This window comes from Pelobates fuscus, chromosome 1 (genome assembly GCF_036172605.1).
Source record: "Pelobates fuscus isolate aPelFus1 chromosome 1, aPelFus1.pri, whole genome shotgun sequence".
Taxonomy (NCBI): domain Eukaryota; kingdom Metazoa; phylum Chordata; class Amphibia; order Anura; family Pelobatidae; genus Pelobates; species Pelobates fuscus.
Genome location: NC_086317.1, coordinates 66,776,492 through 66,801,062, shown reverse-complemented (window position 1 = coordinate 66,801,062; position 24,571 = coordinate 66,776,492). Strand labels below are relative to the sequence as shown.

General features: G+C 41.8%; 1 protein-coding gene across 1 annotated transcript in view; it reads left to right on the top strand.

The window, feature by feature from the left end:
• TRPV1 (transient receptor potential cation channel subfamily V member 1) overlaps positions 1-24,326 on the top strand; it is a 55,349-nt gene extending 31,023 nt beyond the window's left edge. The window contains exons 8-16 of the mRNA XM_063443523.1: positions 2,085-2,243; positions 4,842-4,931; positions 6,490-6,560; positions 7,504-7,669; positions 15,813-15,879; positions 19,959-20,260; positions 21,090-21,217; positions 22,739-22,854; positions 23,768-24,326. Coding sequence (XP_063299593.1) covers positions 2,085-2,243; positions 4,842-4,931; positions 6,490-6,560; positions 7,504-7,669; positions 15,813-15,879; positions 19,959-20,260; positions 21,090-21,217; positions 22,739-22,854; positions 23,768-23,916 — 1,248 coding nt within the window. The 3' untranslated portion in view covers positions 23,917-24,326. The remainder of the gene's footprint in view (positions 1-2,084; positions 2,244-4,841; positions 4,932-6,489; positions 6,561-7,503; positions 7,670-15,812; positions 15,880-19,958; positions 20,261-21,089; positions 21,218-22,738; positions 22,855-23,767) is intronic.
• Positions 24,327-24,571: the final 245 nt, after the last annotated feature.

The window sequence follows — 24,571 nt, the reverse complement described above, 5'->3', positions numbered from 1 at the left end:
TTGTTGTAGAGTTCTGATTGTTAAATCAGCTGTAGCTTGTTTGTTAGGATCTTCATAGAGAAGAGACATGGCTACAAAAAATTCATCCAGTGAGTCTAAGATGGGGTCATCGTTTTCCAGAAAGGAATGGGCCCATGACATAGGTTCACCTCTTAGAAAGGAAATAACCGAACAAACTTTAGTTCTTTCTGTAGGATAAGATCTAGGTTTCAAAGCAATTAATAATTTGCAGGTGTTGAGGAACTCCCTGTATTTTGAACGATCTCCAGAGAACTTTTCAGGGTTACATACAGCAGGATCACTAGCCGAGTGCAGAATAGTATGAGGAGTATGAGTTTGTAGATCTCTGACATAAGTGAGAATTCTTTCGTTAGTAACTTGCAGGTCTTGCACACCTTGGGCTAGTGTATCAACTCTTTGATTCAGCGTAGTTATAGTAGAATCAAAATCTGCTGGATCCATTACAATGGCTGGATTATTCTGTCACGTCTAAACATTTGTTATGAAGGAACACAACTGCAGATTTCTTATAGTTTGAATATTTATTATAAAAAGTAAAAGGTATTGACTTTAATTCCAATTTACAGGTACTGTAGCTTTAAGTAATAAACGATAACTGAAGTCCACAATTATAGGCACTGTAGCTTTAAGTAGTAAATGATAACTGAAGTCCACAATTATAGGCACTGTAGCTTTAAGTAGTAAACGATAACTGAAGTCCACAATTATAAGCACTGTAGCTTTAAGTAGTAAACGATAACTGAAGTCCACAATTATAGGCACTGTAGCTTTAAGTAGTAAACGATAACTGAAGTCCACAATTATAGGCACTGTAGCTTTAAGTAGTAAATGATAACTGAAGTCCACAATTATAGGCACTGAATCAGAAAGAGTCCTTTAGTAGTATTAATGATTTAGGTGAAAGAAGTTACAATAGCTGTTCCATAGACTTTAACTGAAGCAAGACAGATGCAGCTAACTGAGACAAAGTATGAGTTGAAGTTAGCTGTAACGGGTTTGTTTTAACGAAGGACCTTGGAGACAGGAAATAACAGCTTTGAGATGCAACGCTTATCACAGAGGTTTTACTTAGCTTCCGGCACATAGAACACTGGTTCCCGAGATCTCCTCAGAGGCGGTTTATCCTGAATGGAGAGAGTTCAGCTTTAGTCGTGGATGAGGAAAGGTGAAGGGAACTTGAAGTCTTCCAGTCCGGTCCGGTAACAGAGGGCTTTCACAACGATGTTGCAGCCGGTTCGTGAGTACGGAACGTAGTTCAATAATCCAGCGTCGATCAGCTGGTGCGGTCGGATTAAATAGGGAGACCGTGTCATAAAGAGGTGTGGCTAAGCTCCGTGGAACCAGGAAGTAAGAGGATACCATAATTAAGGCATGACAGTATATAACTAGTATGAGGGTACTATACATTTCGAGGTTTAGAAATCCCTTACACCTCTAGCTGTAAATGAAAGGATGATACAATGCCAGTCCTACTCTCCTCTATACAATATACCTGCCCTATAATTTTGATCTCCTCTCCATTCATATTGGATGAGCTTAGTCATTGGATCTTAAATGTTACCCATCCATCTACATATAGGATCATGGGTCCCCAAGCAACCTAATCAATAAATAAACTGTTTATCTTGGCCTCAGATTCCCAGAAATTAAAGTAAAATTATATCTGTGCTTCCTGCTTATTTTGTTTTCATAATTTTCACCGAAGTTCAAAATTCTTAAGCCCCTATGCTTGAAAATAAGTCCATACATAGAAAAAAAAAAACATGTATTGTGCAATGGAGCTCTTAATAACCAAACTGTACAAAGGTATTTTTCAAGCCGAATAAATGAAAAGTTATTTCCAATATTACGTTCTTTACGGATATCGGGAGTCTTTATATTCCTCGATTTATTCTGAGTGGTCTTCTCTACCCCAGGTTCTTTATAATAAATCCAGTTGTTGTTTTTTTGCATTGACACATTTAACAGCAATAAATAATATATTTTTTTATTGTAATAATTTAAAGTACAACACATAAAAGCACAAGTTATTCACAGTGACTGAATATTCTTTTCTTCCACAGAACCGTCATGATATGCTTTTGGTGGAGCCCCTCAACAGACTGTTACAAGACAAATGGGACCGTTTTGCTAAACGAGTCTTCTACTTCAACTTTGTGGCATACGTAGCACATGTTGTCATCTTTACTGTAGCTGCCTACTACCGACCAGTGGATGGAAATGTAGGTCCATTTAACTATTTATGGGAAATTGTCTATTGATTTTACTAAATAAAAAAAAATAAAAAAATTGTCGATCAGCCACTGTTTGCTCTGCAGATTTTACATCAAACTAGGAATAAATTCCTTCTTGACTCCAGAATGGCAGTCAGGTCTATCCTGGATCAAGAAGGTAATACCCCCAATTTAAAAATAATATAATTGAATATTATTTTTTTGCACATATGCACCTAGTTGCTATTTAAACATCTGTACAGAATCTGATAAAACCACTTCTTCGGGCTAGATAATTCCACATCCTTATTGTTCTTACTGTAAAAAAAAACCTCTCCTATGCCTTAGACTAAATCTCTTTCTTCCAGTCTAAATGTGTGACCTTGTCTCCTATGTATAGTTCTATTTGTGAATGGATATTGAGACAATGGTTTGTATTGTCCCCGGATATATTTGTATAATGCTATCATCTCCCCTCTAAAGTGCCGTTTTTCTAAATGAAAAAGGTTACAATTTGTTAACCTTTCTTCATAACTAAAACATTCCATTCCTTTTGTTAATTTTGTAGCCTGCCTCTGCACTTTTTCTAGTGCCATAATATCCTTCTTTAGAACAGGTGCCAAAATTGCACAGCACATTCAAGATGTGGTCATACCAGTGATTTATAAAGAGGCAAAATTATGTTCTCATCTGAGAATGAATGCCCCTTTTTATACATCACAATACCTTACTGGCCTTAACTACTGCTGTGTTTGCGTGTGCATTCTTTATCCTGAAGTGCATAACTTTGCATTTTTCTACATTAAATTTCCCCTAATCTATTTAAATCCCTCTGCAGCAAAGTAATATCTTGCTCACTTTGTATTACTTTACAGAGTTTTGTGTAACCTACAAACACTGAAACATGACTTGCAATGCTTATTTCAAGATCATTTATAAATATGTTAAATAGTATCACCTAAGTTTCATAAACCCATGCAAATTTTTGCTAATAATGTTTTTTTCTTAATGAATTCCTAAAAAAAATATCCCTTAATAACCTTTCAAATACTTTTCCAGCCACAGAAGTTAAGCTCACTGGTCTATAATTTCCATGCAAGGATTTTGAACCCTTTTTGCTTTCCTCCAATCCTCCAGTATAATTCCTGAAAGAAAAGAATCTTGAAGGATTAAAAACAGAGGTTCACTTATTTGCACACTTAGTTCCTTAAGTATTCATGGATGAATACCATCAGGTCCTGAAGATTTGTTTACATTAACTTTCTTTAGTTGCTGCAGCACCTTGTCTTGAGTCATCCAATTACAAATTTTCTGTGAGTTTTTTGCAGCAATCATTTTTTATATCTCCAGCCATAGGTTCTTCCTTAATATATACTGAGGAGAAATAGTTGTTTAAAATCTCTGCTTTTTCCTGGTCTTCATTAACTAACACCCCCATCCCAGCTGTCAGTGTACCTACACTTTAATCTTTGTATTTCTTTTTAGAATTTATGTACTTAAAAAAAATACTTTGGGGTTGGTTTTGCTCTCCTCAGCTATCATTTTCTCATTTTGTAGTTTAGCAAATCTAATCGATTTTTTTGCATGCATTATTGGCTTCCTTATATCTGTTATATGATGCCTTTGATTTTTACTGAGTCAAACCCCAAGCCACAAGATTAAAACGTTGCTTTTCCTGGTAGGAAGGAACCAATGTCCACAGAATTTATCCACTAATGCTCGGGTAGCCAAAGATAGATCCCCAAATGTTGTAGAACCATTCTGTGGCTGCATCAACCATTGGCTTACTTAGCAGTGCATATTCTCTAAATGTACCAAATGTATTGCATGTTAAAGTTTTGTATGTGCCTAACAACAGTCCTTGAGTCACTTTTATACTGAGACATGGAGATGGTTATTCACTAAAGTGTGAATTTAAGGTGAATTTCCAAATTAAGATGAAAGTAGCTGAACTGGAAAAGTTCTTCAAGCCAACTATTCTTTCAGTTCAACTAATCTGGCCTAAAATGTGAAATTCACATTGAATTCACTTTGAATTCTCACTTTAGTAAATAACCCTGATGCTCTAAAAAGAGGTAAGTCTGTTCAGGCATGTTTGGTAACGTTCTATTACCTAATCTAGAAAAACACTAAAGGAAAAAAACATTTATCCATAAAACAATTCAGAAGCCTCACAAATCCAATCCTTAAGGCATATAAAAAAAACTGTACGGCAAAGAAGGAAGGATATACTACGATTATCCTAAAAGTCCTTCAAATCCCTCTAAATACATTTTACTCAATGTGTGATATTTGACCTTTTTTTGCTAATTGAGATTCATGGAAGATCAGAACTGAATATACTGCAGTTGCACAAAAAATTAACCAAAGTGTTTTTTCGACGAAGCCTCTTCTTCACATGCATCTGTACATCTAGTTTATGGGCATTGTTATCGAATGGACTTTTAACTGTTCATGAAAGATCACACCTCACAGTAATGCACTAGTTTCACAAAATTGTATACATTGAGTAAAAAAAAAAAGTACTACAAGATCAAATGTGTATAGAATTACTGTAAGTAATACAGTTATTCCAAATTATAATCTATGTTTTTATATGCTTTTTAGCCTCCCTTTCCGTTGACGAGTGACAGTTACCTTCGATCCACTGGGGAGCTTTTTACTGTTTTTGGAGGAATATATTTCTTTTTTAGAGGGGTACGTACATTTTAATGTATCATTTAGTATCAATGTATTATATACACCTCACATTTTCGTCCTATCAAAACTCACTAGTTTTTATAGATAACAAAGATTTTGTGGTCTTGCTGACTGCTCTCCGACCATGTGAACAATGTTTATAAGTTTTTAAAGGAATTGTATAGGGACTCATGAAAGTGAAGTTGTTATGGTGCCCGAGGTCCCTGCTGCTTTCTTACCTGAAGGAAAGGTGGCTCTCTAGTGCCAGATCTCCCTGTCCAAACTGGCATCCGGTTTCTTCAATGCAGTTTTAGGAAGTGGGGCGTGACACCAAGCTGAACTGGCCTAAGAGCGATCACATCAAGAAATTTGCTAAAATATATTAATTTCCAGATTAACACAAGTTGGCATGCTTTCTCAGACATTTTTGTACTTGAGGCCTCACTAATGCAAAATGTTTTGAAAAGAAGAGAAAGTCAGAGGATTTCTGTATTAATACCAATTGTACATGGGGTTGAAACATATTTATACCAGATAGCAATGCTAAAAAAGAAAATATCTCCTTAATATGAATTGCTACATTTTATCTGAGTAACATATGAAAATAAAACAGCTGGAATCTTTTAAAAAAGAAAAAATAGGAAAAGTCAGATGTCGATGTGCCTTAATACACATTAATCTTTAGTTGTATGTCTTGAACTCATTGCTCTTTATCTAAATACATTTTCAAGCATATGAGATTCTGGTTCTGTTTTGACAGCCAGTTTCTGTTTGAAGTTTCTGTTATATTGTACTTAAAATTTTGTTTTCACAAAATACTGCACCAGGGTTTCTGTTTACTGCTCTGGATTATATGGTCCATAGTTGCTTGATTTTCATAATAATACCGTTTCCCCCGAAAATAAGACCGGATCTTATATTATTTTTTGCTCCAAAAAACGCACTAGGGCTTATTTTCAGGGAATGTCTTGTTTTTATGTATTACAGGTGGTCCTCACTTACCGACCGGATTCCGTTCTTATGACGCGGTCATAAAGCGAATTCGCTGGTATGTGAGGATGCACTAGAAAGCATGTGCAAGAAAGCAGGTCTACATTCGAGGTAATTCCCCCAAATATAGACCAGTTCACTAGCGCATCGGGAAAACTTAGATTAGCTTACCTTACTAGCACATGGAATCCTGCAAATCTATGTTTGGGGAAACCTCCCCGAACATAGATTAGGTACTAGCACATGGAATCCTGTGAATTTATGTTCGGGGAAAATTCCCCGAACGTTGATTAGCGAACATGCTACGATCTTAGCAAGGGCTTATTTTCGGGATAGTGCTTATATTACAAGCATCCCCTGAATATCAGCTAAGGCTTATTTTCGGGGGGGGGGGGGGGAGGGGGGGGAATGGTAGGTTTATTTTTGTGATACTAGCTTAATTCTTATTTTTAATGAATACTTACTGTTTTTTAATTAATTTATAAATTTGTTAAAAATTATGTCACCTTTCAATGTCATTCCACAGTTTTAAGTTTGAGTTACAGGAAAATAATATGCCTTAAAAATGTTTCTATGGTTGTTCTAGATTCAGTATTTTATGCAGAGACATCCATCTCTGAAGACAATACTTGTCGACAGCTACAGTGAGGTTCTGTTGTAAGTATTAAATGTTAATATTAGCCAATCCAATATTACAAAATACAGATTAATCCATAGATTAATTAAATGCACTTTAGTTTAAGTTATGTTCATTTAGTACTATTTAAGTTGTCGTTTGTCTCCCATGTTAAAATTATTGTAGAACTCGATATTGGGGTACTGTGACGTAGTGGTGGGCTTAACACAATCTGGCCATATGGTCGAACTGAATCTCCATATTTGTTTGCTGACATAGGCGATTTAAAGTAGCCTTGTAAAGATTAAAACTGTATTCTTGTTTGTGCTCTTCCTTAATCTGTATTTTGTGTAAACTGTGGACTTTACGGCAGCACCGCTGCTCAGAAATATGTTCTGGGTATGCCCCCTATATACATACCTCGCGAGTGTCCCTAGTTAAGAGGGACAGGCCCTGTTTTGAGCCCAAATCCCTCTGTCTCTCTTTCCTGTCCTAATGTCACTCTTTTCTAGGAGCTCAGCATTGTTGGTGAGTCTGAGTACGACAGAGCTCCACAGCCATAATACTCCAAGTAATACAATAAAAGGCAATTAAAATACAATAAATGTGTTTAAAAAATCAGTCTGTGTAGATGTGATACTTTGTTATTGTTCTAAATTACATTTTAGTTGCCTACATTTTTCAAAACAGCCCCCCCCCCCCCGACCACACACCCCATCACACCCCTAAAATTAAAGTGTCCCTATTTATGTATTTGAAATGTTGGGAGGTATGCATCTATATGTGCCCACACATTACATGTGCTGTTAGTGATTTCTTGAGCAAGAATTATTTAAAGAGACATAATTAATCATTCATGAAGGTGAATTCTGTGGTACTTAAGTACTTGTTAAAAAATATTTCTTTATTTTTTCAGAATTTCTTAACTTTTGCAGTGATAATTACAAATTCGTCTATCCTAAGAGATGCCCTCTTTATTTTCAGCTTCACCCAGTCCCTGTTTCTGCTCTTATCTACTATTCTGTATTTCGCTGGAAGGAACGAATATGTGGCCTTTATGGTGATATGTTTAGCAATGAGCTGGGTTAATGTGCTGTATTACACGCGAGGATTTCAACAAATGGGTATCTACGCTGTGATGATTGAGAAGGTCAGAACTGCTTTGCCATGTTGACAATGCTTTAGTGTGTTTACAGCTAATATTTACTTATAGCGTTCTTTTAAAGGTTAAATGGAAACATGATTATGGGTCATATAACTTCTGAGTTGTGCTCTTATCTTTGTGACTGAACTTTAACATTATTTGATTATCTTCTATTTAATGTGTGTTCCTATAAAAAAAAAGGGAGTTTTGGTACAGAAGGAAGAAGCAAGTTTTGAATTCAGCGTGAATTTAAAGTGAATTTTAATTTTTATTCTAAATTTGCTGATCTGGAAGCATAGCTGACTTAAAGGGACCAGACCCCTAAAACACTTTAGCTTGCTGAAAAGCTTTATGTGTGTAAAGCTTTTTGGAAAAAGTGCAGTTTTTAGTAGAAAGTGACACTTTTATAAATTATACCGGTTACATCCCCTGGCTTTACAAGTAAGCAACAGGTCCCAATACTTCCTGGTTTTGTTAGCTTATTTGCACTGAATTCAAGAGGCAGCTATTGCTCAGAATACCTTACAAAAGGATACTATAAGTGCCATACAAAGCAATATTCCTGGCAGCTCCCCCTGACTCCCTCGCCCCCCCCCCCCTCCGGTGAATAAAGGGTTAAAAATCCTTTATTTACTTACCTTATCCCATAGCCGGTGTCCCTCGGTGCTGTGTAGCGACTCTACCTCTTCCTACATCCTGCGACGAGTGGGTTAGACCTCCCCGTAGGAAAAACATTGAATCAATGATTTCCTATGGGGAAAAATCTGCCGCTGGATGTCCTCATGCAGAGCATGAGGACGTCCAGCGTCAGTTACCGGACGCAGGAAGCGCCTTCAGTAAAACTTTCTCGGTTTTACATTGCAGAATTGAAGCGGCACTGTCATACCGAACTTACCCCAATCGATTCCTCTTCTCTCGATTCTCTGTTCTTCATTTCTTCCTGTCTGCTCTAGTTTTCTTTAAAATCATAAGACAAAGTAGGGACTATTTGTCTTATGGAGGTTTCCTGCGTCAGACCAGCTATGACCAGCGGAGGAGAAAAGTGTGCTTCATTTCCTGTGGTCAGAGCAAATACCCCACAATTCTCACCTTTCCTCCGTGATCTTGCGATGCTTCCTGTCAGTATTCCCGAACGTCCTGTCATTTAGACAGAATGCCGTCGAAACTACCGAATTGCGTCCTAACAGAATGAGAACAGTTTTTCCATTCGTGTTAGGACGCAATTTGGAACTTTGTTCATATCGGAATTTTATTCTAATGAATGAAACTCTGATCCTATTCGTGCCACGGCTGCATCTTGCAGCCGCTTAGTAGATAGCTCCCTAATTCCCACGGTATCAGGGAGTTATCTACCAAAAGGCTGAAAGACTAAAATTGGTCTTTCAGGCAAATTTACTAATACTAAGTAAAGATTACTTAGTATTAGTAAATTCTGCCCCTACTTGCTATATCGCGATTAGGGGCATGTCTACTAAACAGTGAGCAGCCTGTGGCTGCTCACTATTAAAAAACAAAACAAACCCTAGTGTTCCCCTTCCGAGTACCCACCCTTGCCCGGCGAGTGGGGGCTATTAAACTGAACAGGGGACCTATTGCCCTCCCTCTGCCCACACCCCTGAGCGGTGGGTGGGGGTCCAAAATGAAAATAGGGGGGGAACCGGGGTGAAGGACAATAGGTCCACCCCATTGTCATTTAGGGCTTCAACCTGCCGCTCAGGAGTGGGGGCCAGAGGGGGACAATAGGTCCCCCTTTCAGTTTAATAGCCCCCACTTGCGCGGCATGGGTGGGGGCTCGGGTGGGTGACACCAGGTTATTATTTTATTTTTTTAACAGTGAGCAGTCACAGGCATAGCGAGTAGGGGCAGAATTTACTAATACTAAGTAATCTTTACTCTTTTGGTAGATAGCTCCCTGATACCATTTGAATTAGGGAGCTATCTACTAAGTGGCTGCAAGATGCAGCCACGGCACGAATAGGATAAGAGTTTCATTCATTAGAATATGAACAAAGTCCCGAATTGTGTCCTAACACGAATGGAGACGCAATTCGGTAGTTTCGCCGGCGTCCTGTCTAAATGACAGGACGTTAGGCGATACTGACAGGAAGCATTGTGAGATCATGGAGGAAAGGTGAGATTTGTGGGAAAATTGCTTTGATCACCGGAATTGAAGCACACTTTGCCCCTTTGCTGGTCATAGCTGGTCAGTCGTAGCAAACCTTCATAAGACAAATAGTCCCTATTTTGTCTTTTGATTTTAAAGAAATGAAGAACAGATCCTGAAAGAGGTAGAGAAGAGGAATCGATTGGGGAAAGGTAAGTTCAGCATGACAGTGCCGCTTTAAGTGCAATAACGACACTGTACTCAAACCTCTTCAATTAGCTGAGGTGGTCTGTTTGCCCATAGTGTCCCTTTAAGGGGACTTTAACAACAAATGATAGAAACTGTAATGAACCCTGAAGTGGTAGCTCTGGGTTTGTATGACTTGAGCCGAATGGCTGAGAGCCAGAGTGAATATAGCTCGCCGTTCGGTTCTTCTGGTTGGTAGTTAAAGTCCAAAGAAACGAAATCCTCTAGTACAGCTTTCCCCAAGTAGTAATCAGGTACCCAAACACCAGCCGAAACATGATAAAGGGTGTAACAAGACTGATGTTAATTGAGACCACACAGGCTTTTATGGAGGTTCCCTTGCAGGAGGAACTCCCACAGCACACAAACCAAATAGCCAATCATAAGGTACAGTTACACTTAAACACTCCCTGTCTCCGCCTGTGAGATAATGAGATAAGTTAAGGAATAACCCAATTATCTCCAGACGAAGTGCACACATTTTCCCAAAAACTCAGAACACCCCTTTATGCTAAAGGTATCCCCACAAATGTCACATCCCCTAATAGCCCCGATCTGGGGGAACAACATATTCAAATTTCACCCAGATCGGTTCAGGGTTTTTTAAAAAGTGTGGAAGTCTTAAGTTACCAACCACACACGAAGCTCTTGCCCAAAATAGTTCCACGAATTCAGCGTGTGCGGTCGGTCAATTCTGAAAATGTCAAATAACTTCATAATCCACGAACAGAGCCTTCTGGCTCATAGGATCGATTGTTCCCCTCATATGAATACATCAAAATACTGAAAAGCGCTCTCCTAGCTGTTCGGGAAATACAGTTCCATCGTTCGTATGTTTGAGACCGGTGTTCGGGAAGTCGAGTGTCCAATTTTAGTTCCAGACACTCAACAACCAAGTCTCGCTGCCTTTGTCCAGAACAAACAAGATGGCCGCCGTTTTCTCCGCCATGTGGCATTCGTATATACAAATGGCGGACACCCTGAGAGAGAACTTAATTGACGGGATCCTTTAAGTCAATGAGCCAGGAGGGTGGCATAAACTAAACGAATAAACCAAACAGACGAATGCTCAGAGAAAACCCCGAACTCCCGGTGGGTTTTCTCACAGAAACCAATACAAACTTTGACAAGAACAATAGGTTGATGAGGATCCTGCTCAAACAAGCTTACTGATTCTTTGTGAACATTAATAAAGAAAGATCAAATTTAATTTAATTGTATTAGTGCTGGGGTCTATAAACCACATCTTAAATCTCATGTGTCTCCAATAAGTGCCTGAATATACCAAACATGCTGATTATGCAAAAATAATTGGAAGGGGGCTGGGCTTACCTGCCAAGCAAACCAGACATGCCTGTTAAGAGCTCCCGAGCCTGAGGCCAAGATTCGTTTTTAACGCCCGACCACCCGAGCGTACCAGCTGTGGACAACGTTATTCCAGACCAGGAGGCGATGCTGCATTGGGGGATACCAGATTTGAGACCCCCCGTGGCTGAACCATCCACATCGAAGCCTGCGGCCTACACGGGTGTGAGCTGAGGAGAGACGGCCGCTCTCCCGGTTCTCTGGCTGAAGAGGGAGCACTCTCACATCGCCTCCCCCCCCCTGTGGACCGGTGGGGGATATCCCGGTTCCTGCCGATTTGGGAGACCGCGGCCCTGAAAAAATCAGTGGAAGCGGTAACACACTCAGGCAGAACAAGAGCGGCGGCACCCAAGATGGCGGACATGCCGAACTCCACTACACACGGCATGCAAATATTGCAATCTGAGGCAGCAGGCCCTAATTCCAATGCGACCGACACAATTGAGGAGATCTTTAACAAATTTTGGGAAAAGCTGTCACACAGGGCAGAGCAAACTGCATCTACACAAGAGTTATCCACGGGTGAACGCAAAGACGGCAGGATGAGGCGCGGGAAACCCCTGGAAGGCGGGAAGATGTCCCAAGCTCATACAACAAGTAGATGCTACCCACCCGGGCGGAGAGTGCCCTAATCGGCAAGTACAAACTACCCCCACAGAGGGCTGCAACATATACACGACATCCTAAACCGAGAGCATGCAATGCCCACCCAAACGGGAAGATCACAGACCCCAGAAGGTCACCACCAAGAGGTACCAACTCCTCCAAGACCCCTGGGCAGGACTGACACCTCGTTTCCACATCATCACACTACTTGCCACTCGGACAGGGGCAGGGAACATAGGAGTACCTGCCAGAGGGGCTACAATGGGACCCACCCAGTAACAACCCAACTTGGCACACTTACTAGGGCCCACAAGCAGAGAACCGGGCTCAGCACACATCCTCTCCTGCCTCTGAGTGACACACACCTGCCGGACAAGAAGTCGGCTGGCCTCCGCTGGCCCACCTGTGGGATCGAATGAAAGACTACCCTGAAACGTCCTACCCTACCGCTGCGGGGACATTTGCTCACCACAGGGCGCTTAGTACCCAGCAGCTAAGTAACAGAGATACTGCTGATTTACAGTTTATTATTGTTTAGCATTCAACACCATTTTTATCTTGTCGCCTCAGCCTGCCTATATCGGCACAATCTATTTACACAATCCTGAAGGTGCACTTCTCTACTTGCTGCTTATCATAATTTGGTATATACAGCTGCCGTATCACTAGTGATGTACGGAACGGCGGGCAAACATATGCGCGGTTCGATCCGCCCCCTATTCGTCATCATTGAGTAAACTTTGACCCTGTGCCTCACAGTCAGCAGACACATTCCAGCCAATCAGCAGCAGACCCTCCCTTCCAGACCCTCCCACCTCCTGTACAGCATCCATTTTGGATTCATTCTGAAGCTGCATTCTTAGTGAGAGGAAGGACAGTGTAGCTGCTGCTTATTTAACCCCTTAAGGACACATGACATGTGTGACATGTCATGATTCCCTTTTATTCCAGAAGTTTGGTCCTTAAGGGGTTAATAGGGAAATTGATAGCTAGGCTAGTGTATTCAGTGTCCACTACAGTCCTGAAGGACTCATCTGATCTCTGCTGTAAGGACAGCACCCCAAAAAGCCCTTTTTAGGTCTAGAACATCAGTCTGCTTTTTTTTCCTGTGTAATCTAATTGCAGTTGCCTGCCTGCCAGCTTCTCTGTCAGGCTCACAGTGGATACTGTGCCCACTTGCCCAGTGCCACCACTCATATCTGGTGTCACAATAGCTTGCATTTAAAAACAAAATTTTTTTTTCACTGTTATAGATTGAATAGCAGTTAGTTGTCTTCAAGCGGGTGTCAGGCCTACAGCGGATACTCTGCCAACCTCTGCCAGTGCACATTGCCACTCATATCTGGTGTCACAATAGCGTGCATTTAAAACCGAATTTTTTTTTACACTGTTATAGATTGAATAGCAGTTAGTTGTCTTCAAGCGTGTGTGTCAGGCCTACAGCGTGTACTCTGCCAACCTCTGCCAGTGCACATTGCCACTCATATCTGGTGTCACAATAGCGTGCATTTAAAACCAAAAAATGTTTTCACTGTTATAGATTGAATAGTAGTTAGTTGTCTTCAAGCGGGTGTGTCAAGCCTACAGCGTGTACTCTGCCAACTTCTGCCACTGCACAGTGCCACTCATATCTGGTCTCACAGTAGCTTGCACGCATAGTACCACTAATCTAAAAAAAAATGACAGGCAGAGGCAGGCCACCCCGCAGGGGTCATCGTGGTCGTGGTGCTGTGATTCCCTTTTGCCCTAGAATAATGTCCAGTTTTCAGAGGCCACGTACCCTGAACTTGAAAAGTTCTGAGGACATAGTTGACTGGCTAACACAGGACACCCAATCTTCTACAGCTTCCGCTCGGAACCTTGACGCACCATCCTCCTCCAGCTTAGCTTCGGGCACCTCTCAAGATACCACTCACCCGGCTGCCGCCACCACCAACACTAGCACCACAGCCACTTCACATTATCTGTCAGAGGAGTTATTTACACATCCGTTTGAAGAAATGAGTGATGCGCAACCATTATTGCCAGAGGATGTAGATAACATGGATATGTCTCAGTCAGGCAGCATTACACACATGGACGTACGGTGTGATGATGATGATGTTGTACCCGCTGCTGCTTCCTTTGCTGAGTTGTCAGATACAAGTGAAGCAGTTGATGATGATGATGCGTCCATGGATGTCACGTGGGTGCCCGCTCGGCAAGAAGAAGAACAGGGCGAAAGTTCAGATGGGGAGACAGAGAGGAGGAGGAGACGAGTTGGAAGCAGGGGGAGGTCGTCGCAAGGAGCTAGTGGCACTATCAGTCAGGCAGTAAACACATGATATATCTCACACTCTACAGCTAACTTCTACACTGCCCACGAATATGTAGACAATTACATGCCTGCCTGTTAGTAGTTTAGTAATCCAGACCCGGTCAGTCAATATAGCTTGCATACCACATCGACATGTTTTACTTGCTGACCGACATTTATGAATCCAAGTTATGGTACCCAATCAGTGACCTCACTAACAAAACAAATGCGCAGTCACTATGTATGCCATGATCCTGACCTATGTATGCTTGTGTACTCTCGTCTTGCTACAGCTATCGTGGCCTATCAAGCATGTATGTTAACCTTTGCACAATAAAAATAAAGAATTTAAAACAAAAAGAATTGGAGTAAGGCAACATCAATTAAAAAGAAAAAAATTGACCAAAGAACTTCTACTTAGTCCATGATAGCTAGCTAGAATTAAACTTCAGATATGACTAGACATGTGCAATTCGTTTCGGTACGAATTTAGATTCGGCTGAATTTCTGCAATTCGGACATTCGGATGCTTCCGAATGTCTGAATTGCCTGAATTTCGGAAGTGCCAAAGTGCCGAACCGAACCGAACCGAATTGACGAAGTCCCGAATTCTGGAAGTTCCGAACTGAATTGCCGAAGTGCCGAATTTCAGAAGTGCCGAAGTGCTTCGGATTTCTGAAAAGGGGCAAAACAGGAGAGGGAGGTAAAATTAAGGGAATGATGACAGGAATCTAACCCTAGCCCTAAGCCTTACCCCAACCTTCCTCTAAACCTACCCTTACCCTATACTTAACCCTACCCTTATCCTAACCTTAGTTGGGTTAGGGGTAGGGTTAGGGTTAGGGTATGGAGCATGGGGTAGAGGTAGGGTTAGGGTTAAGGATAGGGGTAGGGTTAGGAGTAGAGGTAGCGGTAGGTAGAGAGATAGGGTTAGGGGTAGGGTTAAGGGTAGAGATAGGGTTAGGGTTAAGAATAGAGGTAGGGTTAGGGTTAGGGTTAGGGTAAGGCGTAGGGTTAGAGGTAGAGGTAGGGTTAGGGTTAAGGATAGAGGTAGGGGTAGGGTTAGGAGTAGAGGTAGGGTTAGGCATAGAGTTAGGGGTAGGGTTAGGGTTAGGGTTAGGGTTATCGGGTGGGGTTAGGGTTAGGGTTAGAGGTAGGGTTATGGGTAATGTTAGGGAGTTGCTGAAGTCTAGATTTCTTGAAGTGCCAAAGTCCCGAAGTGCCAAATTCCCGAAGTCCCAAAGTGCAGAATTCCCGAAGTCCCGAATTTCGGAAGTGCTGAATTGCCGAAGTCCCGAATTTCGAAGTGCCAAAACGAACCAAATTTTTTGCCCATGCACATCCCTAGATATGACGGCAATAAAATGACTCAGCAAGGCGGTCTAATGGCCACGTTCAGAATTGCAGTGATTCATTCTATTTATGATGTTGATTTGTAAATGTGTCTTTGGTTTTGGTTAATCCGAGAGTTGATAATCTGAATCAAATTTGTGTTACATGTAATTAGCTCTTTTTTTTTGCTATCATTACAGATGATCATAAGAGACATGCTGAGATTTATGTTTGTCTACATCCTATTTCTTGTGGGATTTGCAGCAGGTAATCTCAAAGCAGAATATCTTTTATTATATAAAAAAACAACTCCTCAACAACAACAAAAATGTTTCAAAGTTGGAGTGGTTCCAGGAATATTGACATGTAGGAAGTTGGGCTGTACTAGAACCTTAAAATAGGATTTACATCACACAGCAGCACTCTTTAACCAACTGACCTCCAACTGTCTTGGATCCTCTTCCAACTTTTCAAGTATCCGAATATGTTTCAAGTTCAATATTAGATAAAATCAGAGAAGGGCAGCATAAAACACCTGTATGAAACCTGAGTATTACTAAACTTTAGCAGTGAGAAATAAAAGGGACACTCTAAGCCCCAAAACAACTTTAGCTTGATTAAATGGTTTGAAGTATAGATAATGTCCCTGTAGTCTCAGTGCTCTGACATTTAGGAGTTAAACAATTTTGTTTATGCATCTCTAGCCACACCTATCCTAAATGTGATTCTCTCAGCACCCCAGATATTTTGGACTACATCTCCCACAATGCTCTTACAGTTCTAATGTTGCCAAAGCATCAGTGGAGATGGAGCCCTAAAAATCTGGAGTGTCCAGAGGGGTGGGGGCTAACCATCATGGCCGACGGCTGTGTTTCATGAGAGCTCCTCACATAATCCGAGTAATCCAAACTTTTCAAGCGAAGTGGTATCCCACAGACCTACCCAAGCGACTACTAGCCTGACTCTGACTGTTGGGGAGCCCTTTGATGCAATTCTGGAGCCACACTTTCAAGCCTAACATAGCTACTAAGGTCTACTCACCTTGTGTGCACCAAGGAGGGGAGAAATGGCTGATCTCCCTGCCTGGAACTACAGGTGTGAAGTATCTGCCCCATTCCCCCGCTCTGGACCGGTGGGGCAGATGCTCCTCGCACTACCATGACAGCCTATCAAGCTGCAGCAGTTCCTCATGGCATGGGCAAAATGGCCGACACTCAGATGGAGTCATTTGTGACACAATGGGAGTTGGGAGCAAGTTCCTAGCTGCTTTTGACGAGAACTGCACAGCTTTCTGGCACCGGGTTGAATCCCGTACAAGGCTGCTGCAACCACATACACCTCATGAAATACAAGTGCTCACAACAAATTACCACGCAGCCTGTCTCACCTCCAAATCAGAGACCAGTTTGGTGCAAAACCACCACTTACCATCACCTTTTGCAGCGCAAATGAGCTATGCTGTGGTCCAGACCACTCGCCCTTGTTCTGAGCCGGATCCCCATCTGCTGCACCGCCGTCCACGCACCCAGGAAGGCAACCAGATTCCGGAGAACCCAGGGGCTCGTGATCCTGAACTTTGACACAGGCAGCTCAGTGCTCCCATGAACTGCCACCCTCCTAGACCATGGTCCAAATTGGGACACTTCTCTGCACAATTCCCATACCTTCTGGGCTTCCTCAACCACTGTAAGCAGAACCAACATCTTGGAGGGCTCCGAGACCAAACCCTGGACAAAGCTCAGGAAGGGACTTGTGGCTCCAGCACATTGGACTATATGGCAGCCCAGGGCTGGCCGGGGTACAGAGGTGCGGGACTTGGGGCTATACTGCAGTTGGGGCAGCACACATGAATTGTCAGGCATAGGCTAATTCACCTGTCTATTCAGGAACAGCTTCCATGCCTCGGTTTAGCCTCTCTGGTGTACTATTTTAGGGCAGTTCTGCCTATCGTTTTCTCTTCTGTGACACACAATCCTGCGGCTGACACCCAGTGGTAATCATACTTGTTCTTATCTCATGATTTTATTTAGCTTAATTCTCATTATCTAGTTATTTACTCTGACTAAGCTTGTCATTATTGGTGACAATCAATATCAGTGCCTAGGAAATGTATTTGCTTTAACATAACCTCTTTCATTATCACCGCTACGCATTGTATAGTTTTTATCATTGTTTTTCCTGTTTTATACAAAAAAAATTGCTGTATCTCTGACTTTTTCTGACAATTTTGCTCTCAACCTCATTGTATTTTTTTTACTTAAAAATGTCACTGTAGGGGGCGGAGCCTGACCTCGGAGCTGAACAGACACGAGTGGCATGAGCTCCGACCGAGCGGGCAAAATTTGGGGTAATATCGGCGGTAATATCGGCGGCCTTACCGGGGTGCACTACCCACACTGGAAGTGCACCTCTGAATCGTTTGATGCCTCACAGAAGCCGGTCGAAGCCAGGGAACCGGGACACCACGTGCGGCCTACTGGAAATGGAGCTGGGGGAGGCGGCTGCTCTCCCTGGCGCCAGACCCAACAATCGACACTGAGGGTCTCCTACCCCCCCTTTGGACCGGTGTGGGTTATCCCGGTCCCCACTGGAGGCCCAGCTCCCACCCTACCGCACACCGTGCACAGCAGACACGAGGCGGCACCCAGGCCGCACAAGATGGCAGAGGCCCCTTCACTGAACTCGCAAACCTCCAGCCTGACAAATGAGGCACACTTCAACTCCTTCGACACCAGGATAAAGGCATTATTCAAGGCCTTCTGGGACAATCTGCAAGCACGTTCCAGCACCAATCGACCCGCACAAGGGACGGAGAAGGGCTCGCAAGGGAAGGCGGAAAAGGTACCCCAGGGCAAAGCGCCTACCCAAATGACCCACTACGCAACCCATCGCCTGCCTAGGACGAAAGCAACCAGAGGCATGACCTCAAGATGTCAACCACACAGGAGGAAGATCACACGCCGCTGGCGGCAGACATCACCTCGACCTTCCACCTGCCCCTTTGGGGGAATGGACTTGGCCACACAAAGGTACCAAGCCCGTGGACTACAGACGTTGGCTTTTACTAAGGCCAGGAGTCGGGGGAGCTCGCAAGCCAGCCGCCCACCTGCATGCCTTGACCACCACATGGACCACCTAAACCTCCCAATTACAGGAGTGAGCTAAACGTGAACCTGCTCACCGTCACAGGGGCCGGCACTCAGTACTCAGGACTCCATGACACCCACAGAAGCCGCCTGTTTGGATCTAACTGAAGACCTGAGGGTAATGAAGCTCTCTAACTAAACTGACCTTCTGGAAGTGATCCACCTGCAGCTGCCATAACCATATGACTTGCAGTAGTTCAACAAACGCAGAAACCGATACCAGTGGCTAATTCACTAGTCCCAGCTTAAATATAATGTACTTAGTCATGTTATTTAGCTAGTCATGTAGACTACATTATGTACAGTGTTATGTCGGAGGGCACCAGTGGTATATATTACGGTTACAATGCTTGCAAGTTTGATAGCATACTCACGGTTTAACTAGCTTGTCTACTCATAAACACACCTTCTTAGCATTCTCTAGTCTGATGTTACTTGCCTAGGTAGCTAAGTTTGATGATATAAGTTCAGACGCAAGTGCCTGGCCGGATTTTGACAAGTGTCTTTGTGCCTTTTCTAAACACTCAGCTAACACATAGTCTAACCGCACTAGCCTTGTATGTATGTAGTGGGGAATTACGATGCAGCATAAACATAACTAACCCCATTCAACCCCCCAATAACAACAGACAACTTAGTATGGATGAACAGGCCACAGCATTTATTTTAACATAAATAAATTACTGCATAACACATCCATAACTTTATTTATTAAAACTCTTCTTTTCTGTAACCAAATTGTTAGAAATAAATAATCATAAATGAACATATATGCATATATTACTCAACACATAGTGTTATACAGTGACCCAGCCGTCCTTGCCAATAAACATACAGTGGTTCCTAATCACCACTTCCTCTCACCTCCCCCTTCGTCATAAATCATATCCTTCCAATGCCCGCCATCAGCCGACCTTATCCACGCTCGATGGGCACGACACCTCAGGCAACCTAATGTTAAACCTTTGAAGCAGGGGAGGTTGAGACCTGCAAACATAATGAAACTTACTCCAAACATAACCCCTCAAACTTAATTGGCAAGGACATACCCCGGGCTCGCTGTGACTAACTAATACTACAAGGGGTGGGCGGGCAGGAAGCTGTTTGAACAGATAATCTGACATGAATGGGCGTAATTCAACTCTATTACCATATTAGATTTGGATGATGTGTTTAACACATTTCTGTGCTACGTTACAGCTTTGGTGACACTTATTGAAGATGGAGAAATCAAGGAAGAAACTATTGCAAAACGACCTTGCAAAATTGGCCCGTCCTCATACAACAACTTGTACTACACCTGCCAGGAGCTGTTTAAGTTTGCAATCGGAATGGGAGACTTGGAATTCACTGACAATTACAAATATAAGCCCATATTTATCCTGCTTCTGATCACATATGTTATTCTTACCTACATCCTCCTACTTAACATGTTGATAGCTCTGATGGGAGAAACGGTCAGTAAGATTGCTCAGGAGAGTAAAAGTATCTGGAAATTGCAGGTAAGTCTACGCTGGTGATAAGTGTACTTTATCCTCTATAGCATGGGTTGTCAATGATTATATTCATAGCTGTGTTAGAAATAGAATCATAGAATTGGACGGCAGATAAGAACCATTCAGCACATCTAGTCTGCCCAATTTTCTAAATACTTTCATTAGTCCCTGGCCTTATCTTATAGCTAGGATAGCCTTACGCCTATCCCACGCATGCTTAAACTCCTTTATTGTGTTAACCTCTACCACCTTAGCTGGAAGGCTATTCCATGCATCCACTATCCTCTCAGTAGTCATACTTCCTGATATTATTTTTAAACCTTTGTCCCTCCAGAAATACAACTCTGCTCTATAGTCTAAGCTAGGCTTCCCCAAACTCCAGCCCTCCAGATGTTGCTGAACTACAACTCCCATGATTCTCAGTTTATCTTTGTCATTCATAGAATCATGGGAGTTGTAGTTCAGCAACATCTGGAGGGCCGGAGTTTGGGGAAGCCTGGTCTAAGCAATTACTGGGCCAGTACTGATGGAGGGATCCAGCTCACGGCTGTATGGACCGCATTGATCAAGGCCCATAAAGTCCATTCACATATTTTATCTTGTTTACTGACCAGACACATTATGAATGCAAATCATCACCTGCAGACTTTATGTTTGCTCTGATGCTGTGTGCAATGGTTTAGTTAGAGATGAAAAATTATTCATAGGCAACAATGAGAAGTCAGTCAGGTAAAGGATATGAGAGGAACATCACCCAGAATGTAAAATTCCCATTGTAATAAAGAATATGTTATTAATTGTACAGAGTGACAGTTCTTTTTTTTTTGTCTGCTAGAGAGCTATTACTATATTGGACATAGAGAAAAGCTTCATGAACTGCTTGAGGAACACATTCAGATCAGGGAAATCTGTGCTGGTGGGACTGACACCTGACGGGAAGGAAGATTATAGGTGGTGCTTCAGGTAACCTGATACGTATATGTGGATGTATGGGGGATATAAATAGTAAGCAAAAATAGAGGTGAAAATAAATAAATAAAAATTATTTAAAGGATCACTATAGTGTCAGGAAAACAAACTCGTTTTCCTGACACTATAGCATCCTTAGGACCCCCCACCCTCAGGGCCCCCCTCCCATGGCGCTGAAGGGGTTAAAACTCCTTCAGTTGCTTATCTTAATCCAGCGCTGGGCTCCCTCAGTGCTGGTGACCACTCCTCCCACTCTGACATCGGCTCCCGAGTGGAGCGGAATGCGCATGCATGGCAAGAGCCGCGCGCGGATTCAAACAGTCCATAGGAAAGCATTTCGTATGGACGTTCTGCACGCTGGATGTGAATTTCGCATCCAGCGTCGCAGAAGCGCCTCTAGCGTCTGTCAGGAAGACAGACTAGGTTTGGAAGCCACTAGAGGTTGGATTAACCCTGCTATGTAAACATAGTTTGTCTGAAACTGCTATGTTTACATCTGAAGTGTTAAAACCTGGGGGACCTGGCACCCAGACCACTTAATTGAGCTGAAGTGGTCTGGGTGACTATAGTGTCCCTTTAACATTGCAAACACAGTGCACATCATATTGTAATTATACATATTTTATCTTTGTATCATCATAATACATAAATACATAATATTATCATACACAATGTTTTATGAATTTCTATGGAGCCAGTTAAAAGAATTAAACAACTTGCATTGTTTCCCTCTTGGAAGAAAAAAAAGTATTTGCTCACTAATAATATGGTATGGAACAGAGTAGTAAACACTATGTTTATCTTATTATTATTATTATTATTATTATATTATTAACTATACGTTGCTATAAACGTATTATACAATATCACAGTGGATACCGCAGGCCACATTGATAATGTATTTATGTAATAAGAATGTTGAGATTTTCAGTTTTCTTAAATAATAAGGTTCTATGATGTAAATATCTGCAAGGTGAATACAATTCCATAGCAGTAATGCAGTTGTTGACATGTTTGTTTACGTGACCTCATTCCAACTGCAGCGTGATACTTGAACCAACTTTATTGGTTGTTCTAAGCATTGATGTTGTGACAGATGATATCATTACTAATGCTTTAAGCCTGTGTTTTGTTTTGTGTTTTCAGCCAAGTACTCTTGATATCCAGAGTGATTCTGGAATTTAATGCACGTGTACTCAACTAGCTACCACAATTACACTCAGCAAAGCCCCACACACAATCACATTCAGCCACCCCCCCACATAACCACACACAGCCACCACACACATCCCACTCAGGTGTATTGCTCAGGGGCCCTCAAGAGGACCTTTCTTGGATTCTTTTCAAAGCCTACCAGAAGTTCTTAGTTACACTTCTGTTCTGTATTATAATAGCCTGGGCTCCATAGCTTTCAAAGCTCTAGAATAGATTCCAACATTATAACAGACGGTTTTAAAGGACCCAGGGAATCGTTTTATGTACAGTATTTAAAATAATTAGTAACTTTCTCTGCAGGGTCGATGAGGTGAACTGGACCAAGTGGAACACTAACTTAGGGATAATCAACGAGGACCCTGGAAACTGTGAAGGAATTAAACGTGTCTTGAGTTCTTCATTCCGTCGGGGTAGAAGTAAGTATCTATGGCTCTGTTACATGATTTGCTGAAGGCTGCGTGTTTATTATTACTAATCTACTGAATGTAAACACCCTGTATTTGCTGTAGGAATGTAGAACAGGAAACGCACTTCCTAACATTTGGTTCTTGGACATATCATTGGTGTGCACAATTTACTTAGACTGTACAAAATGGTGGCTAATTATATAAAGGAATTAAATGTTAAAGCCTTACAATACTTCAAAGTAAACCAAATATTTCCTTAGATGTAGTAATTAAATTACCTAGGAATGTTGAATCTGTTATTTTCCAGTAACTATAGAGTCAAATAGTCAATAATTTTTTGTCATTTTTCTTTAAAATGTGGCATTTTAATGCCCTCTGCCTTGCTGGCCATACATTATATATAGACCTCATTGACGGGAGATAAAAGTAAAGCAAATAGATGATACTGTCACGAAGAACTGTCATCATAATTTATTACTGAAAATAAAAGGCTAAATATAGTACAACCTCTTTGTGTATTATTTCGCAAATGCATACATATAAGTAACACCTCCCAACTCCGACATCTTGAGAATAGGGCATGTAAGGGGGTGGGCCTGAAACGCGATTGTGTCCCGGAAAAAGGGTGGGAATGCTGGAGTTAGTGGCACGTCGGCCTGGTGTGAATACTATGAATACTATGAAAACTAGGCTGCCGGCCAATAATTTTAGCCGGCCCATTTAGAGCCGACCCTACAGGAAGCACTGTTTCAAATCGTGACTGTCCCGCTGACATCTTGACGATTGGGAGGCACAATATAAGTAAATATCTAATTTCAGTGCCTTTCTTTTGATTACCTTTGCTCATATACGTTTAATTCTTTATCATTATTGCTTTGTTGGCAAAAGTATACATGTAATTAACTGTTTTGCTATATTTTAGCGAGGAAATGGAAGACATTGGTTTCTTTCAAAACGGACAGAGCGAAAGTCCCAGATGAAGCTGGGGAACCGCTGCAAACCATCACAGAAACGAAAGCTGAACAAGAACCCAGCGATGATTTGACCATGAAAGCGGTTCTGACCACCTAGATTACTATCGCCATCCTCTATACTTCGGATATGTAGGTTTACTGTAACAAGGAAAACACAGATCTCTAACAACAAATTATTTATTTGAAACATACCATATATTGGAGTATTGTTACAATGCCAGTTAGTTGAACCCTTTGCTTTTTAAATATTGTATACAACCATCTTCATTTAAAAAAAAAAAACACCCCAAAAAAACACAATGTCAAGTCACCCAAGGCATAAAAGAACCATAAATGTTAATGGACTACAATTCACATCATCCTTCATGCCAAGCAAGGAACCTGCTTCTATGTTACTCCATATCAGTGGATTGCCTGATAAAGCAGCTTGACTGTGGATGGTGGGGAATCGAAACAAACTCTAAGTTTGATGGTGGTAGCCTGAATGATACAGCTTCAGCATCCCCCCCCTCCCCCCCCACCACAAATAAAATATACAATGGGAACCATATTCTGCAATGCAGGACTAAGAGCATCTGAGAAACACACTAGTTTGCACATATAATGATATTATCTACAGATAAATGCATGAAGGAACAAAGCAAACATCATCTGATCCCTGGAAAGGATAAACGATGGCGTAATGGATTATAAATCAGGAAGGACTGCTAATCTGTATAAAATTGCAGAGTCTGGTAGACATCCTTCCAAAC